Source organism: Poeciliopsis prolifica, unplaced genomic scaffold (genome assembly GCF_027474105.1).
Source record: "Poeciliopsis prolifica strain line A6 unplaced genomic scaffold, Auburn_PproV2 SCAFFOLD004, whole genome shotgun sequence".
Taxonomy (NCBI): domain Eukaryota; kingdom Metazoa; phylum Chordata; class Actinopteri; order Cyprinodontiformes; family Poeciliidae; genus Poeciliopsis; species Poeciliopsis prolifica.
This window is the reverse complement of record NW_026562379.1, coordinates 4,304,877-4,325,020: the sequence shown is the minus strand read 5'-3', so window position 1 is coordinate 4,325,020 and position 20,144 is coordinate 4,304,877. Positions and strand designations below refer to the sequence as shown.

At 38.3% G+C, this 20,144-nt stretch overlaps 1 protein-coding gene across 1 annotated transcript; it reads left to right on the top strand.

Annotated features, from left to right (window-relative positions):
• The first annotated feature begins 224 nt into the window (after positions 1-224).
• On the top strand, positions 225-20,118 carry LOC129359259 (NADPH oxidase 4). The gene is made up of 18 exons (XM_055028760.1): positions 225-433; positions 739-834; positions 4,082-4,192; positions 4,363-4,447; positions 7,500-7,597; positions 8,741-8,768; positions 9,459-9,531; positions 10,742-10,822; positions 11,986-12,145; positions 13,046-13,210; positions 13,388-13,450; positions 14,545-14,605; positions 15,055-15,136; positions 16,845-16,964; positions 17,054-17,162; positions 17,365-17,433; positions 19,050-19,150; positions 19,242-20,118. Exons 1-18 carry the CDS (start codon positions 377-379, stop codon positions 19,360-19,362), a joined length of 1,680 nt encoding a protein of 559 aa, XP_054884735.1. The 5' UTR covers positions 225-376; the 3' UTR covers positions 19,363-20,118.
• The last annotated feature ends 26 nt before the right edge of the window (positions 20,119-20,144 follow it).

Genomic DNA, 20,144 nt, shown 5'->3' with positions numbered 1-20,144 from the left:
ATTGTTCTGCCTGCTGATTAACTTTGTCAGTTTCTGAATTGAGTAGTTTCTCATTTTAATTTTCTCATCCTTGTTGCTCAGTCGTGCAGAAAGATAAACTGAGATCATGATGTGCAGAGGCGGCAGTGTGGGGGTTTCAGCCGCTGGGAGTTTTTTTTTTTTATAGAGAGAGGGGGATGAAAAGTCACAACGCGTTCAGAGCGGGGAGGAGGGGAGGGGGCAGAGCACGGTCTGTCCGTATCGGAGCAGACACCGGTCAGACAGACACAGACAGAGCTGCAGGCAGGACCGAACTCCGACCTCTTCACCGGACCGGAGCCGTTCGGGAAAACCTGGGGCAGCTCCAGCAGGCAGCGGCGGAGACCCTGAAGGCACCATGGCTGTGTCGCTGCGGAGCTGGGCCGCCAACGAGGGAGGGAAGCACTTGGTCCTGGTGGGGGAACCTTTGGGACAAACTTTTAAAACAAATGTCTGTTCTTCTGCTTGTCTTTTGATTTGCATGGCTGATGTTCACTTTTAGATGCGTTTCTTGTCCAGCTGGTGGACAAAACCATAGTGATTGTGATTCATCATGTGTCCTTTACTTGTCACATAACATTTAGAGCATCAATGAGGCAAAACAGTCAGGACGAGTCATTTTCTAAGAAGCGCTGCCATCATCATTTTCTTTCTGAAAGTGAATTTAAGATAATAATGTAAGTATAAACTCTATGTAATCTGTGCATTATGTGTGCCTAGATGCTGTGGCTGGGAGCAAACGCCTGGCTGTTCCTCAACACTTTCCTGCGGTTCTCAACAGGGCAGCAGTACCACTACCTCTACAAGATGCTGGGGGTGAGAAACGCACCGTGACGGATTGTGGTAGTACATGAGATTTTTGAAATGATCTTTTTGAAACGAGTCACTACAGTTATTTAATCTAAGCCCAGCAAGCTGAATCACAAAAGTTGCAGTCTGTTGGACTGCAACAGAGAAGATGGAAGCATTTAGACACAGAGGTTTGAGTGTGATGATGTGGAGGCTGCATGAAATACAAAAGCCTTTTGTGGCTGATTTACTTTTGATAGACCGAAATGCTCAATGGTGAGGCGACTTCTGATGTCAATGCTTTCTCTGTGTGCCATTTGGGTTTAATATGATAGATCATCTTTGGCTTAGTTTTCACGAGAGCAACAAAGAATATAGAAAAATAGACCCTTAAGTTATTTTATCCAGATCCAGAATTAAATTAATGTAAAAAAAAAAGTTGCTTTTGTCCCCTGGTTTAATTTTGCCTTTGACTTTTCCACATTTGGTTATTTTACAATCACAAAATTTAATAGATTTTATTAGGACCTTTATAAATTACATGATAAAAATATAGACCTATGCCGAGGTTTCAACATCTTTTGTTGTAGAATGGCGCAATTGCTAATTGACCAACAGTGTGACTTTCCACCTCAACTCACAAACATTAGGTGAACATGATTCAGAGAAGCAGTCAGGATGCCTGTGATTACTCTGGAGGAGCTGCAGGGATTAAAGCTCTGGGGGGGGGAAATCTGTTGACAGGACGACAGTTGGTGGTATTGTGTAAGTCTGTTTTTGTAAACGAGAAACTAAAAAGTTATCAAATGGAGACACGGTAAACATGTGGAAGAAGTTCTTCTGGTCGGATGGTATACAGGCAAAATTTTACGTTTAGGGAAAAAGCAGCACTGTGCATCTCAAAGTGTTAAAACATGCTGTGTGGAAGGGTTTGGAACTACTTGCACATAAATCCTGTATGTACCTAGTGTGACTTTAGTTTGCATCCATTTATTTCTCACAAAATGAGAGCTGAAATACCGATTTCATTTTTACATGTATTTCACGACCAGTAATGTTTGCACTAAGACTGGATCTATGAAAAGGCTATGTTGCTAATGAGAAACCGTAAATATTTAGAATATTTGTAAATGTCAGTTTTCAAACCATCAGAAAGGCAGCACAGTTGTAGAAAACCTACACAGAGTAAAGTGCATTTCCTCAGAGCAACAAGAAGCAATGAGAAATGGCAGCAAACAGCATGTGTGAACTATTGCACTGCCTGTACAGTGGGAGGCAAAAGGGGAGAAAAGGGGCAAGTGTGGGCACGCCGCTTGTTCCACCGAATGCCTCACCGGAGGGCTTAAGTTTATGTCTATCTTTATGTGTTTGAGTGCGATGTGTTTCCAGAGCAGCAATACTTCAAATAGCCTCTTATTTTATTCACCTGCTAGGCAGGACTGTATGGGGCGTCAGAAAGGAAGGTATCGGATCTCCGTCTGGTGGTTTTTGACATCAGCTGCCTTTCTTTAAGAGGCTCTGCAGAGAGATTGTGTGTGTGCATCTGTTTGTGTATGTGTGTGTGTATGAAGTTTTTAAGAATTAAAGGATCAGGAAAGAGTTTGGGGAGGTTACCCTTAAGTTATATTTAGGTTCAAGCGTTGCTCTGTTCTCCACATCATTCTTACATTTCTACACCGACTTCAGTCAAGCTGTGCAGACAATTCTGATTCCTCATGTCCAACATGTGCTTTTTTCTACCACCAAACTTTTTCTCAATAGACTGCAGATTAGAGCTCTGGTTGTGCCTGTTTTTTTTAAAATTTTTTTAAGCAAACCTCCTTGACTTTGTCGGATGTCTTAGACCAGAACATCTTCACAGGATGGGTTCCAGTCTCGCTTTCTCGTTTTCTTTGATCTTCACAGCTTCGCCTTGTTCTCCACACACTCTTCAGTAAACTCAGAGATAACCAGAAGTGGCAGCACCTGCAGAGCACAAAGCTCCTAACAAACGTGCTGAGTTTATCAGATGCTGGAGTGCGCTCAGCGTTTCTGACTTTAATTTGATTATTGAGCTACAGACTGAGACGTATTGGGTTAGATTATCCGTCTTACTCACACATTACTCCAGCTGTGTTTCCCTGCATCACGTGTTGGTGTTCTGAGATGTTGCGCCTCATTTAACCTCCAAAGCATAGATAAGTTACTGTAAAATCTTTATGCTTGGCCCTGCAAAATTATGTTTACCGCTTCTATTTTATTTGGATTTTTCTTGTGATGCCCAAACACAAAGTCGAGTGTAATTATAAGCTGGGAGAAAAATGTTTTTCTTTGCCCAATATCTTGACATGCATTTGCATTGGCAGATGTATTGAAAATAAAATCAAGTTCACCAATTGCCTTCAGAGCTCAACCTTCTCTTGTGTGTAGTTTTATGTCGTTACAATGCATCTGTTCTGTGAAGTACAAACACCTTCAGTGTGTTTGTTGTGATGCTTAGAGCAGTTGGACCTGGAGCATCCCTCAGAGCACTGTTCAATCTATCATCTAAAAATGGGAGGATTTATGGCAGAATTGTAAATAAACTACGTGTCCGTCCACCTACACTGACAGGACGACCAAAGGGGTCATTACTCAAAAACCAGTCTGAGTAATGTAGTGGCAACTCTGGAGGAGCTGCAGAGATAGAGTTTGAAAAAAAGCTTATGTAGATGCAGGACAACAACCCTAAATGTACAGCTGGAGCAACAGTGGCGTGTCTATTAAGTCAAAGCCTAATTCAGAATATGTGTCATTGTTTGCCAAAATCTTCATAGAAACTATTTTTGCAAAGAAAAAAAGACAAACAAATCTGATCTTTGTAAAAGATGCTAATTATTGACTCGGGGAAGCTTAATACAGATGCACATTGAGTTTTATTTCTAAAAAAGAACAATGTATATTTGCATCACTTCATTGTGTTGGTACACAACACACAGTAAAATTTCAGTTTGTGTTTATAATCTGATGGTGAAACAAAAAAAAAAATCAAATTTCTGTCATTTCTGTCTTAATGAGACAAACTAGGACCAAACCTCCTTACTTGTGTCTTAGTCCTGGAGTTACTGATTCATACCAGTATGGTCTCAGCTGATTCACAACCTAATTATTAGTGGGCTCAGACCTCCACATTGTGAAAGACAAAGGTGGTTTGCTGTAAACCCCTGTGTTGCAGTCATGCCTCAGGCTCTCAGCTGCCTTTAATTACATAAGCCCCGTTTGTCTTACCGTGATCGCTTGTGTGTGTCTCCCTGAGGTCGGAGTGTGCATCAGTCGGGCATCTGCCTCTGTGCTCAACCTGAACTGCAGTTTGGTGCTGCTGACTATGTGCCGCTCTGCGCTCACCTTCATACGCGGAACGCACGTGGTAAGACTCACGCAGGAGATGAATGATTGCAGTCATAAGGGGATCAGAATTCAAATCTAAAATTGCAGTTGGTTTCTGAAGCACATCAAATGTCCTGGTAACCATTAGTTCTGGGCCTAGTCTTGTTTTCTTTCCACAGTGATTTTTGTTTGTGTTGCACAATAACGCAGGTATCGAGCAGGAAAACACGCCGGCTGCTGGACAAGAGCAAGACCTTTCATGTTGCATGTGGCATCGCTGTCTGCCTCTTCTCAGGTAAAAAGTCCACTCTTTCCCAGTGAGCGTTCCTTCATTCCTTACTGCATCTCTGCTATGTTCTGTGCGTATGTATAGTGTGCATAAATTGATCCATAGTGGTTTTGCATTTCTGGAAAACCATATGGGAGATTATTTCGTCTGTTTGTATTTTTTCTCTGCTCTTATGACATTGTGCGAGCCTCAGACAGCTGTGCATTTACCAGGATGCAGGTTTTTCAGACTTCTCCCTCTGACTCATCCATGTTTTGCTGCAGGGTTTTCTTTTTTTTTTTTTGAGAAGCTGGCATTAATTTATCTAGATCTTAAGCATAAACAGTGACTAAATTCAGCATTCTGAATTGAAAGCTGCCTGCTGTGAGGGTTTTCTCTGCTGTCTTGATTTTGTTTAAACATCTGTTGACTGAAGACAATTTGATTTTGGTAGATCTTTGTTGCAAAATGTAATGGATATGACTCAACTCTTGATAATTGTAAGATAATTTATAACTTAATGATAATTCAGTTAATAAAGGCAACATTTCTACTCTGGTATTGGATAATAGCTGCTTACATTATTAGATTAAAAACATAAAACTGGCATAAGAAACTAAAAACTTGTCAAAAAACATTTTAAAAGTGAAATGGACATAATTACTATGAGGTGAGCAAACTTCATTCTCGCCTTCCTCATGATGTATTACTCTTCCCTGAAAGCGGGTGATTCATGTGAGAAATATTTTAATCAGAATCAGACCTTATGCTCCAACATGCAGCCTCTAGAGTGTTTTGCATATGCTCTTCCTTTGCAGATTCAGGCAGATCTTTCAAACCCATTCAACCACTTTATGGGCTTCATGTTGGAATTATGAAGTTGAAAAGTTACATGTGGATTGCACATTTTTCATGCTTACTCAAGCTTAAATCGATTTCGGCAAGCGGCTGGGTGGAGTGATCCGCCGTCACCAAACTGGAAGTAAACATGGGGAGCTTGATCTATGAAGGAGAGCGGTTTATAGGGTTCAACCCAAAGCTGACACAGTTCTTTGGAGTTCTAGTGAAAAGTACAGCAAATTTGGTAAACCTGACTAAATTTAAAAAGAACATGCAGTATGTAACTTTTACAAAAAATATTTTTAACGTATTTGTTAAAGTTGTTGTGTCATGACAGTATGAGACAGCTTGTGAAAAAAAAGCTCCTCTGTCCTCTCCAAGTGCTTCCAGTGCTAACAACCAATCAGAGCCAGGAGGAGGGTCTTAGTCCTGTCAAACATTCTCATACACGTGCTGCTCCACCTCTCCCCCTCTTGTTCTCTGCTACTCTTTCTGAGAGTAGAGCTTGCCATGGATACTCAGACATGTTATCATGATAGTGGATAAATGGTTTTGCTTTAATGGTGAGTTGTTTCTGCACCAGTTCCACACTTAGCAGCTTGTACACAAGAATGATTGACAGCGCTAAGACCTAACTCATAGCTCTAAATGATTGTTTGTGATTGGGAGTGGTGCATTTCTTCAGATGGAAATAGCCAAACTTGGAGCAGGTGCAGGATCTCAATCTTTTCACAGATTATCTCATAACTCATGTGATGTAGATGTCACAAATTAGTCTCTGCACATACATATGTAATATAGAACTAATAATAATAAAAACAGCTTTGCAGTTAAAACAGTCACATGCCAACATAAATTACTGGCAGTTTTTTAAGTTCAGTAATTAAAGTAATTACTTAATTAATTAACAAATGTCAACGTCATGGAAGAAAACAGTGATTAGTGATGTGGCGACAATAATAAACTAAATTATTATGTTTTCAAACCCAAAACATTTAAAATGATGATCAAAACTCTTAATTGTTACTTACTATAATCATGCGGTTCCATAACTGCTGTGTTTCTTTTCGCTGACATGACGGGAAGCAGCTACTTGCATTCTGTTGAGCAGTGCAGTTTTTGCACCGTTGATTGTAACTGATATGTACGAAGATATTTATTACGTTTCAAGCTGTGTTTACACATATGTCTGACAGGTGAGAATGGTGTTGCTGATTCAGGAACTTTTATTTCTCAACAGTAGTCAAATGAAAATGGTTGGAATTTCCGGTTCAGGCGTACAAATTTAAGCAAAGTACCAGAAGAGAGTCTTTGAATGATATGACTTATTCTTAGGTCGTAAACATACATGCAAGGGAGCATTTCACTTCAAGCACAGTTAAAAGTAATATTCATAACAATTTATTCATTTACCAAAAATATTAATCCCACAGTGAGAATCAGAGCTGTACAATACATCAAGTTAACAAAATAACATAATTAGTCTGTTGGTTGGAGTCCTATATGTTTTTTAGTGGTGGCTGATGCTGAAGGACAAAAAAGTAAAGAAAGAAAAGAGCCACAGAAATACTGCTAATCAAGATTTGACATCATCATGGAAATATTCAGCAATAGGATCACAATTACACGTTTCCTGCTATCATGCAGCCCAACGTAGAAGTCAGTAAATGACTCACACGAGCTGTGCAGTACTGAATGTTTCTGTCTGAACAATTGACCTTTGACCTCCAGCTAACAATCGATGCTTCAAAAAAGTGAATCTGTTTTTTCTTCTTTTTTTTTTTTGCTGTTACATCATTTGTAAGCTTTTCCCTCAATCAAAACCATACACCTCTTCACTTATTGTAATAACACACACATTCACATAAGCTCTGTATTCTCAGTTGACAAATGACACTGTGGACAGAGAGTCAGCAGGATGGAGGAGAGACTGACTGTGAGAACAGACAGAAAGAGTGGGTGGAAGGCAGTGGGAGTGGGAGAGGATATAGGGGAGAGGAAAAGGGCCCTTGTGTGTCATGATTACAGTCTCTAATTCCATCAGCTGTTCAATGGCTGCGTACTTAGCCTGTGATGTCAGGAAGAAGTGTGTGTTTAAGCTGCTCGGCCTTTTTGCTGAATGGACCTCTAGCATTTCCTCTGATTGAGTTTTGAAGAGGGGAAAAAAAAATCCTACATGTGCAACTTGGTCCCATCACTAAAATATGTTTTATCTTTTATACTTTCTCTTCATCTGCAGTTGTGCACGTGTCGGCCCACATGGTAAATGTGGTCAACTTCAGTTCGAGGTACTCAGATGATTTTCCAGCTCTCAACTTGGCTCGCTACAGAGGAGAGGTAGAGTTACTTAAATGTGTAGATTCTGCACATTTGTTAAGCAATTAGCAAACACTATTTTTGACATGTTGATATCACTTCCTGGGTGAAGCCAATTTCCTCTTTTATGGGCTGTAGGTAAAATCTAAATATATTTTATTCTATCTTCTACATATGTAGTCGTAACAATAAATTCTTTTATCAAAATTTAGTGTGTGTTTTATTCCAGAACACATCAGTTTTTTTTCTATGTCATCATTTGAAAATAGATAACAGCTTGTGTCTTTTGGAAAACAAACAAAAACAAATTCTCTGTAATTTACTGTGATGTGAGATAGTTAAAGATTTTACTGCCAATATTTTCCAAAACGACAAAAAAAGAACTTCTGGTTCCTGAACATTTTTTTCTCTGGAAACGTAACTTTTCCAAACCTTTTTATCCACTTACGCTGTTTTTCTGTGTTTCCCTCATGAGGTGAGTAAACTGTGCCCAATCAGATAGATTATGCTCCTGATACAAATCAGGTTCTTGTGCAGGAGTGCTGCTGCGAGCTGGAGACAGAATCTTCTAGCTGCAATTTTTGGGGTAGATTTTTAACCTCCTCAGACAGATTTGGCCCTAGTTTGAGCACTGCAAATATTAGAGGGGGGAAAAAAATACCCCCGGAAAATTTCCAGTCAAGTCGTGCGATTTACTCATCGTGTGTCTCCACTTACATGTGTTGCAGCATTAAATCTGAAAGCAGATGTGCCTCAGCATGACATTTACATATGTGATCAAAGAATCAAGATATTGCTACACAACTTTTTACCCTATTTAAGGTATCTTCAGAAAAAATAATAATAAATATGAAAAATATTATTTGTAATATATAATTTAAATTGGTGAGTTATTGGTGTATTTAAGTCTAATTTACTTACTACATGTTTGTCAAAGCCAGTTTGATGTTTTTATTGTTTTAATTGAAGTCTACCTAGTTTAACTTGCACCCAGAGAAAGAAATGTAACTCTGACATTGAGTTTTGGAGTAAAGTCTGCAGACTGTCTTCTCCTCAAAGTGCTGATGTTGCTCTGTTGTAATTCAAGATGGCTCGCACAAGCATTAATGTAGATAACAGAATGATGAAGACTACAGACCCCTTTCATTTTTGTTTTATTCCCAGGACCCCAAGTGGATAATTTTAACAACAAGTAAGGAGAACAAATCTTTCTATTAAAGTTTGCCACCCAATGTCAAGGTGCTTTTGTCTCTCTCTTCTACTGTCTGTGTTTCTCTTTTATTCTTATGTCGTTTTGTTGCATGACTTTACCATGTTCTTGGGTCACTTTATGTGCTGGACAATCCAAACGACATCCTTGCCAGAAGAAATAAAATATTTCTTCTATAAAATGTCTCATGCTCTTGCTCTGACTTGCTCAATAGTTGCTAGCTTTGCCAAAACAGACAGAATGGCTTTGTTCGCTCGATGCCACTGCCAAACTACGACCGAAGCTCAATGTCAACATTACTTCTGGTTAAAATAAATGAGTCTGTAAAATTAAAAGATTCATTTAAACCTGAAACTGTAAGGGGTATGAATAGTTTTGTACTTGCTAATTTCAAATTGAAGAATTAAGGCTTTTGCTAAAAACGTTAGTTTAAATAAGACTAACAATGTTGTTGGGCGACTTCATGTGAAAGTCTGCGATAGAAATATTAACAGGATATCCTAAACACAACTGAATAAAACTGTTACGCTGCCATGACATTTCGATTCATGTTAGCGATCAGATAATTGTTTGCTTTAGCATAGAAAGATGGCCAATGCAAACAAGACAATTCTTGTTGCAGATGGCAGGATGTTAACATTGTTTGTTTTGTCTCCTCTATATAACATTCAGTCCCGGGCGTCACTGGTGTCCTGCTGGTCCTTATCCTCCTTCTGATGCTCATATCCTCCTCCTACTGCGTTCGGTATGCTCAACTAAACCATAATTTCTGTAATTATCAGAGATGATTCTTGCGTACCAAAAGAAGAGGAGTGCGAGTTTTTTTTTTTTAAATTCAACATGTAAACAAATTTAATTGTGTCTGCTGGACATGCCGACATGCTAATGGACCCCACTGCCCTGTCATTACTCAGGTCACTGTGGGTCATCCTGTTTGTGTGAGGAGGACACAGTGTGAATGTGTGTTTGTGGAGCTTCCTGCTCATTTCAGTAAGTGCATAGACAATAAGGCACGTTTCCAGACTATGCAAGGCTGAAGATAAGAGTCTGGCAAACTGGTTGGAGTGTTGGATTGATGACTGCTGCAAACATCACAGAGACATCGTGATATCAGCAGACATCCAAACCTTCTCCGTTATTCCCAGTTTTATAGTTTTCATCAAACTAAACTATAAACTAGACTTCTGTACATGTTTGTTTGATGTGCTTAGAAAAGGCCCAGCCAGCCATATGATGGACAACATCATATATTTACTTTAATGCTCCTATTGCTAAAATATATACTTTATTAAACAACTTTATATAGTGAATAATACGTAGTTTCCTAAAAGCATCTAGTCATATTAGACATTTATATGAGCAGCTGAGAGATTGGAGTTGTAATAAGGATTCATTTTTGCATTTTGTAGTATGAAAAACCATGTGTTTATAAATTATATATTATATTAAGATGTTCTTCAGTATAAAATCTCAAGGTTCTGGGTTAAAACTCCCAAGATTTATATTTAGCTTTTAAGTCAGATTCTTTTGAACATTTTTGCTTTAGTCTTTAGACTTCAGGATAATCTCCTTTTGTGAGACAAAACAGTCTGACAAAAAGCACACTTGGGAAAACTTCTAACTTAATTACAGACATCTGTTTGATTTGAAAAAGCTCTTCTTTTCCTGGTGGAAAGCATCACAGTTGATCTGAATCTTTGTAAATGGTTTCAGTAATAGTCAAATTCAACCAGTGCATGTCTTAAAAAAATGAAATATATAGAAGGATTCACTTATTTTATGTAAAATTTTAATATTTTGAGTTAGAACTTGATAATGAGATATTGGTGCCTCTTTGATTCCTGAACAGGGTTAGTTAAATCTGTATTTTTTTAGTACGACACCAATAAATCAGAGAATGCTCAAGTAAAAATTTAGATTTTTGTTGTGACTTTGCTTAATTTTGGCTTTTTCAGGATGTCCAACTATGAGATCTTCTGGTACACACACAACCTCTTCATTATCTTCTACATCATCCTAATGATGCACATGGTCGGGTAAGCAGCACTGAAAGAATGAGAGTTTCTGTTTCTGTTCTCTTATTAGTTGAGATTTTTTTTCCGAAATGTTTTAACAGTTTGTTTTTTTTCTGCTCTAAAAGACAAAAATGTCAACACATATTTTTAGACGACCTGTAACAGCTTAAACCTAACTGTTGTAGTTTTTATCTTTTTTTATTTGAATTCTGCTGTTATTATGTTTTTTTCTGAATAAAATACCTGGAGTTTTCATGTGAAGTCATTTTTGAAGGCCGTTTATTTAACATTTCCATTATATCCAGACTATGCCTTTTGAATTTTGTGCCTTGTCTTCTTCATTCTTTTGATAATTTTTAAACACATTCTAGGAGTCAATATTTGTTTTAATCTTGCAAAAATATCCATACCACCATCACTTTTGAAATTATTCTATATCATCAAGACAAACCTGAAGTATTTACTATAAATATTAATACATAGTATACAGTTATATTCACTTCCACTTTACTCAGACAGTCATAAATAAAAACCTTTGCAGTCACAATGCAGAATAGTTAACTTGTGCTTCATGTAGTCTCATTATAAATCTAGCGGTTCTCTGAAGGCCTTTAGAGGATTGTTAGAGAACAAAAGTGAACAAACAACATCATAAAGATCAAGGAACACAGCAAACAGGTCAGATGTAACGTTTTGGAGAGGTCTAATGGAGAAATAAAACAATATTCTTCTGAATAATCGTTTAATTTATCACTTGAACAGTGAAATGGCACAACTATAAAGACACGTAAAGCAAGACACGGCTGTTCAACAGACAAGCTGGGGAAATATGTCGTATCAGGGAAACACTTAAAATGTGTGAACCACTGATTTAGATAAAGAACATATTCCAGTTTTAGAATGGGCCAGTTAAAGTTCCAACATGTCCAGTAGAGATATATCCCATCATGCAACTTTCACTGAGATGGCTCTACAAATTATACAGGAGGAGACTGAATACAATTTTCATATCATATATTATTTCTCCACTTCATATTTATGTGCTACTTTTTATTGGTCTCTCACAATTGTAGCTATGAATCTTTTAGGAGGGCGCTGTCTGCGTTTTTTCCCTCTGTTATGTCGTGTCTTTTTTTGTCTTCGTGAACCAAATATCACCTGTGCTCTTCTCTGCCTGACACCAGTGGAGTACTGAAGTATCAGACCAACGTCGAGGCCCACCCACCTGGCTGCCTCAGGCCCAATCAGAGCAGCACAGAGCAACATGTCGATGACCTGGAACAGCATGAAGATGATGATAGCAGATGTAAAGAGGAAGCTCATTTTGAACCTCATTACCCCCAGGTCTGTGCGTGTCTGTGTGTAAATACCTTAGAGCTCTGCACGTGTTCTGAGAGTTGGAGGGGGGCAGGGAGGAGCTCTGTGCATCAACGCCTGTTTGTGTGGGTGATTATGTGTTTGCCTGTGTTCGCTAGGCAACGTACTGGTGCCATAAAATCCCCTGTAAAGTTGAATGTACTCCCCTGGCTTTACCTAAGCTGTGAGCAATTACTATGTTAGGTAACTCAACAGAGAAACACTTTGTATGGTACTTAGTTATTTCATGACCACATCCACCTTGTTTGAAACTATAATGTCTACCTGTAACAAAGAGAAACTACTTAAATCAACAGGGACAGAAATAAAGGAAACAAATTGTTGAGGTTTATTAAATATGACGCAAACATAGTCAGGATGAAGGATGCTATGACGATATGCTATGCCTGCCATTTAGTCATTTATGGGTGAAAATATACTATTAGCAAGATTTTGAAGTTTAATTTGAATTTTTGTGGTTAATCTCAAAACTCTTCTCACTTGGCATTTTATGACCAAAACAACTGGGATCCACTTTTTTAAGTTTTTATAAGTTTGGTCTGGGAATAACACTGTCCGGCTCAACTTTTAGTGGTGAGCTAAAACCGAGTGTGTAGGCTGCAGGGAAGATGCTTATCGCTGCTCGCTATTCTAGAAAATAATGTTTAAGAGAATTTAAAATATCCATCTGTTTATTGGGCTTATGTACCATAATAAGTTTGTTGCAGACAGCGAGGTAGAAGAAAATCTAAATTTATGTAATTGGTTCTAAAACATGGTTATAGAAATGAGAAAGAAAATGTTAACTACAAGTTTAGTCTCATTGCTTAATAATGTTGCACTTGCCTGCAGTAAAGGGTCATTATATGTGTGTGTTTTTGTGTATAGACTTGGCTCTGGGTGTCTGGTCCCCTCTGTCTCTACTGCGTTGAACGTTTATACCGCTGCATCCGAAGTAGTGCCCCTGTCACTATAGTGACTGTAATCAAGCATCCTTGTGATGTGATAGAATTGCGCATGCTGAAGAAGGACTTCAAAGCTCGACCGGGACAGGTGAGGCTAGATGTTTGCTTTTATTGCTTCTCAGATCAATTTCCATTTGATTCATTGATTCAAGCTTTTCTCTTAATTGTTACTGTGACGTATCTATTATCTCTGCATCCCTAACTCTTGAACTTACATTTCACCAGCTCCCTCTTTGCTATATCTTTATCCTCATCTTTTTTCCAGTACATTGTTCTTAACTGTCCAAGTGTATCTTCCTTTGAGAACCACCCCTTCACACTGACAAAGGTAAGACCAACTAACCCTGATGCATTCCTCACTCGTGACAGCAGCCCACAGACATGTCTGCATAGATCTTGTTTTCACAAGTACCTAATCTTTCCGTTTCTTCACAAAGATCAGGCATTTTGGTCTCAGCCATCGTCCCGCCCACCTCATCGAGCTGTGACTCTCGATTGGGAGCAGGGTTGCTCAGGAATATTATGTTTCACTCTGCTTGTTGATATTTAAGATTTGCTCTGCATTGCAAGAAAACCATAACATAAGTTCAGGATAAAGACATAGCTTTCTGCATATGCATACACCGATACAAACACACTGGGAGACTGATGGTTTCTGTGTTTACACTCAAAGTGATTAGCAAAAGGATTCTTTTCACCTTTTCACACTGTGCCACTTTATAACCATAAACCTGCATGTATGAGATTTTGATCAAATGGAGGAAATAGACCAGATGGAATACTGTTTAAACCACCATCCCATAATTAAAGTAGTATAGTACAGCTGCAAACCTGCAAAGCAGAGCCAGAGTTCACCTTTCAGTAAGAAACAACACAGGAAGAGCTGCAAAGAAATGGTTTAGATCAAAGTTTTATGTCTTTGAATCAAAGTTTAGATCTTAATCAAATTAAGAATTGGTGACAAAGATTGAAACCTGCTGAGCTGGAATGATTTTGCTCAAAAGATTTGGCAAAGATTTTGATGTTTAGATGTGATGATTGTAACACACCACATAAAATCCCACTAAAACACATAGTAGGTTTTGTAGGTGTTATAAAATAACAAAACGTGGAAAGGCTCGGTGAATATGAATACCTGCATTGGTGAGGCAGGAGGTTAGAGACTCCCTCTGACAGAGAGCAGACAGACCCCTGAGGCTGGTAATGCTGTCTGCCAACAATAGGGCGGCGAGTGCGCGCTCATGTGAATTGTTAAATTTAATGAAAAGAGTTGCTGCTCCGCACTGCATACCTTTTTGTGGACTGTGTGCAGATTTAAATCTCACATGGCAGCTGCATATTATTTTGTGTGTGCTGCCTTGTACTTCACAGTATCTGACAGTGTGTGATTGTCACTGTAACTTCCTCTTTTACTCCTTACAGTGTCCCTCAGTGAACAAGGAAACTTTCGGCATCCATCTGCGAGTCGTGGGAGACTGGACTGGTACTATCTGACAGCAACACACACACATGCACACGCACGCAGACAGGATGGAGCTTAGTTTATGTTACCCCCACTGATTTCCACTTTTCTCTAGGGAGGATGCATTTCTGAGAAATGGCCTTTTATGTGCATGCACATGTTGGAACCTTAGTTTGCCTCAGCAATGTTTTCAAGTAGGTTTTGTTGTCCTGCTAGAAAACTTGATTAGGGGCATAGTCACAAACCCTTACAATTAAATGTTACAGGGATTCGTTTTTTATTCTTGAGTTGAAATTTCAAAATGGGTCACTTGCTCCTGTTCGCAGCCGGGCCTACATCCTTCCAGAAGATAGGAAGGATGTTTTGTTTGTGTTGGCCCCTCAATGTGCCATGACGATGTGCTGTAAAGAAAGTGAAGAGCAATAAATCGGGATGTGTTGAAAACACATTCTCTCCTTTCACCTCCTCAGAGCGCTTCACTCAGCAGCTGCTGCCCCAGTCAAGGATGGACTTGGAGATTCTTCCCATGGTCCAACAGAGAATGTACCCCAAGTAGGTTTCTTTGAGTGTCAGGGGCTGTGAGAATGAAATGTGGTTGGCCAGTTATCCTACTGTTTGTTTGGGTCTAGTTAAAGAGTCAGATGAGAGCTCAGAGGAAACAAATGGGACTTGGGGTCACAGTGATACCCAATCAAAGCTAAGCAACAGCATACAAACTCTTAAATCTTCTCCCAGTATTAAACATAGTGGGAGCTATTTCTTTGTATTTAAAAGAAATTGCAAGCCATGTTTCTGCTGCCTTGGGTTGGTTTGTTATGTAGTATCTGAATGAAACCTAAATAAAAAAATTGTGTTTGTAAAATGTGAAAAAAGTATATGTAGGGTAAATATATGTACCAATATTTCTTGTAGTTTTTTGGGTTTTTTTTACATTCAGGTCCAGCTTTACTCAATTACCAAAAAGCCATTTAATGTTACAGCAAGTATATATAAGAAGTGGGGAAAAATCTATAATGTCAATGTCAATGTCAAATTTATTTATATAGCACTTTAAAACAGGTATAAAACTGCACCAAAGTGCTGCACAAGAACGACAGTAGCACAAATAGATAAAAACAGAATATCAAAAATTGCTTCAGTTAAAAGCCAACGAATTAAAATGAGTTTTGAGAAGCGATTTAAAATGATCCAGGCTGCTAGCAGATCTAATCTGCTAGACGTGTTAAGAAAATAACAAATATAAGAGCATGCTTTTTAATTCCTCTAATACCCTTTTTACATGATCTCATTGGAATATTTTCAACTAAACTATACACAATCCCGACTGGGATTGTCCTGAAAGTGGAAGAGCTGAATGAAGAGATTAACTCATTAACTTTAATATTTCTGTATTTCACTGCACTAATGATCAAAAAATAAGTGTATTGGTTTGTGTGTTGAAATGTATATACAGTAGAAGTGTGTGCGTGCGTGTGTGTGCGTGTGTGTGTGTGTGTGTGCGTGTGTGTGCGTGTGTGTGTGTGTGTGTGTGTGTGTGTGTGTGTGTGTGTGTATGGGGGTGTGTGTGTGTGTGTGTGTGTGTGTGGTGGGGGGCTAACTAGTTAACATATTGGCATATTCATTACATATGCTAATATGTTAACTAGTTAGAAGAGCAAAGAAAAGTGCAACCTATCCTCTTGCTGTAGTTGATCACATAAGACAAAAATCAGCAAAAATTTTATGTTTTGTTTTGAAATATAATTTATTTCCGCATTGAATGATCCATTATTTGTTCTTCAGTCAGTCCAGTCATGACATTTATTGGTATGAACAGCAAATTGACAGCCAAATAGAGACACATAGTGGCACACAATGACTTGATTGTACAAATGATCTAATCGTACATGCCTCTAGAGGTGTTCGTTGCTTACTTTGGGATAGTATGTGCAAGATGTGCAGAGCTTGTAGTCCTTGTCTTTGGTTTGATTTGAGATGTAGGCAATTTGCTGGCCTGCTCTCTCCGTTTGAATTATGCATTTCTGTAAATAAGAGCAATCGACATTGATTACATTGAGTAGTTGCTGCAGTTCTCTTTTTAAGCACACAAGACACAACACACTGTCACTATGAGGTAGGTACAAGTGAAACACTTTAAAGATTCTTTAAAAATGGCACCTTTCAAAGATTATGAAAAAGTGTAGCTTCTTAGAAGGTAAATAAAAAATATTAAAACATTTCCTTTGAATATTTGTGGCTGACTTTGTATGTTCATGTTTAGGCTTTACATTGACGGTCCATTTGGAAGTCCATCTGAGGAGGTCTTCAACTACGATGTCAGCCTTTGTGTTGCTGGTGGAATTGGTGTCACACCATTTGCGTGTGTACTGCATGCTCTGCTGTGAGTTGTTGGGAAAAAAAACTGTTGCAAACATCGAATGTTCGCAATTGTTAATGTGTCCATCTTTCTTGCTGTGGTGGTCTACCCAGTGATGGCTGGAGGGGCTTCAGGTTACAGAGGTTGTACTTTGTGTGGGTCTGCAGAGAGCTTCAGTCGTTCTACTGGTTTGCAGAGCTGCTATGTGCCCTTCATCAAAAGGTCAGGGCCAAGTCTGGATTAATATGATTAATAATAATAAAATATTGTGGTGAGTGTGAATCTCAAGATCTTGTCACAATAAAACCACAATTAATACAACAATATTAAAGCACTGATATTTCTCACGCGGCATGTAATAATGAAAATGTACTTGTGAGTGTTTTGTTTTATTCAGTATTGTCCATGTTTGTTTGTTAACCAGCTTTGGGAAGAGAACAGACCAGACTACTTTAATCTGAAACTGTATGTCAGTCAGGTGAACAACCTTCAGGTAAGCATGACACACTGCTGCACATTTTACTTTTTAGATAATGACGTCATTTAAGTGTTTTTTTTTTGTTGGACACTTTTATTTATTTTGTTATTAAAATGTGCATTTTTGAAATTGTCCACCAGAGGGCAGTGGCGCACAGAGAAACAAGTTGCAGCAAAACTCCAAACTTTTTTCACTCAAACTGAGTTTAATTTAGAGAAACAGCGCCCCCGAATTGCCGCTGATGGCCAAACCGTGCATTACATCCTGTATAGGTTCGATTCCCCGATGGGAAGACTTTGTTTTTCCCCACAATGGCCTGTTTCAATGGTCGAGTGAATTTAAGAGACCCTAACAGTACTAAGCAGATACAAATAGTTACTAAATGAAAGGTTAAGTACTGCTTAGTTTTACTGAGTTATTTTCAACAAAAGCATTATTCCTGGATTATATGTGCAACTTTATGTTTTTTGAAGAGATGCCCAATCAGATAATACTTTTGTTTGCAACATTAAACCGTGTTGACACAGAGCTCTTGACCTGTAACAGGGGGTGTATGTGACCCTTCTCGAGGTCGGGTTGCAAAGTGAAGAAAAAAGGCACTGCAGTGCTGAGGACAAAGACATGTGGCCCATAGCTTTATCTTGTGCAAATGAATTCAAGCTGAGTTACACAGCAGTGGGTTTCGGCTCCTCTAATTGCCCACAGACATACAAAGACTAAGACATACTTCGGCAAAGGTTAGGGTCAATTCGTTAGTGTAATAGAAGCCATCATTTTGACAGATTGATCTTTTTAGAGCTTCACTTCAAAAAGAAACTTTGAAGAATAATTTCTCAAAAAATGGTCCAGGAGTTTGAGCTTTTTAAGACTGCAAATATTTGTGTTTGCTCAATATAAATTATAGGTTCACCAAACAAAAATATAAATGTTAGTGACCACAAGAGGGTGCTGTGATCTTTGGATAACAGTTATAAGTTCTTTAACACAGTGGTGTCCAAACCAATTATACATGCTATCGTTTGTCCAAACAAAGTAGAAAAGAATAACAGGAAGTGTCAAAAACGACAAAATCAGTCATATTACAGTTTTTGAACTGCAATTTGGTGCTGCACAAAATTGTTGGGGCTGCAAATTGGACACCCTTCTGTGATATCTTTAAAATATCTTTGAAAGAATGATACTCCAATAAGACATTTGTCGATACAATCAGGTGGTCACAGGCAAATAAAACTGAGTTAGACAGGTTGGGGTGAAATATATAAATCTAGGATGTGTGGATTACAAACTAAGAGCCACAGTCTCTCCCCAAAGAATTTCATCCACCCATAAACTGACCAGTTTCAGTCTCAATGATCAAAAGCATGTTGGTGCCTTCATAATGTTTTACTGTGTTTAAGGTTAGGTAGAGGGTGTTAGTTTTAGGCCATAAAATAAATGTTTTAAATGTAGATCGTTAAGTTATGAGCTCTATGATCCACATGTTTGTTCCTTGTTTTCTAAATGGATTGTTTTAAACTGTAAGTTTAACTACTTGTAGCTTTCTTTCAGTAATATGAACATTTGTTCAGCACCTTGAGAAGAAAAATCTGCTCAATTTGTCTTGCTTTACGATTTTTTATTTTTTTTTGCAGAGCATTTCTGAGGAGCGATTTCGCCCGCTTTCTTCGAGGATGCTGGTTGGTCGACCCAGGTGGAAGCACCTTCTTGATGAGATTGGAAAAAGCAACAAACAGTGAGTATAGAAGCAACTTTAGCAGAAGAGTTGATTTGTTCTCCTAAAAAGTAACATAATTCAACCTTCAAGCCTTTTTCTTTGGCTACAGCAAGCGAGTTGGGGTTTTCTGTTGTGGACCAAAAGGCATCTCCAGGACTCTCCACAGGCTCTGCAACTCAGCCCGATCACGCGGGACAACATTTGAATTCAACAAGGAGTCATTCAGTTGATGGAACATCTTGACTGGATTTTCATTCAACCTTTAAGCTTTTAATCTGAACTACATTTCTCAATACCTTTGGAATCTGTTCTTGTCAGATGTCATTTGGCATTAAGGAAACGTCTAAAACACTCCCACGATAAAGATCAGCCTGACCTCCAGTTAAACACTTCATTTGTGCCCCAGCTTCAGCATGTGATCGGTTCAATATGAAGCAAAAGCCTCATTCTAAGATTGTCCGCTTTTAATCTGCCGTTTCTCTCAGCCTGGGACACAACGCCCTGTTGGAGTTCTGGTTTCAGCTGCAGCTAAAAAGTAAATTTTTTTTGCAATTAGTCTCTCAAAACATTTGCAATTCATGAAATATATGTAAAATATCAAATTAATTTCCACACTGATATGACTTTTATTTTCAAGAATAATGCAAAGTATGGAATGAGAGATTTTTTTTTAATTTATTGTAGTTTTAATAAATGTATTATCTATTGTTATGTAACCTGAGACCACAGTTTGAGAGAGTTCCTTTTGCAATAACACCTACTGATGACAGTGAATCTGTCATCTTACATGCAAAACCAAATTAAAATGAATTGAGTATGAAACAGACGTGTGTTTGTGAAACTGAGTGACATCAGTTGAAAGAAACTTTAAAATCTCATAAGGCAGATCATTCTGCTACCAGTAAAGGATTTAACAGTACTTAATGAAATTACAGTCAGATTCCTACTTTCAAAAAATCAGACCTTTTTACTATTTCAAATAAGCAATCGTACCTGGAAAAACTTTTTAAAT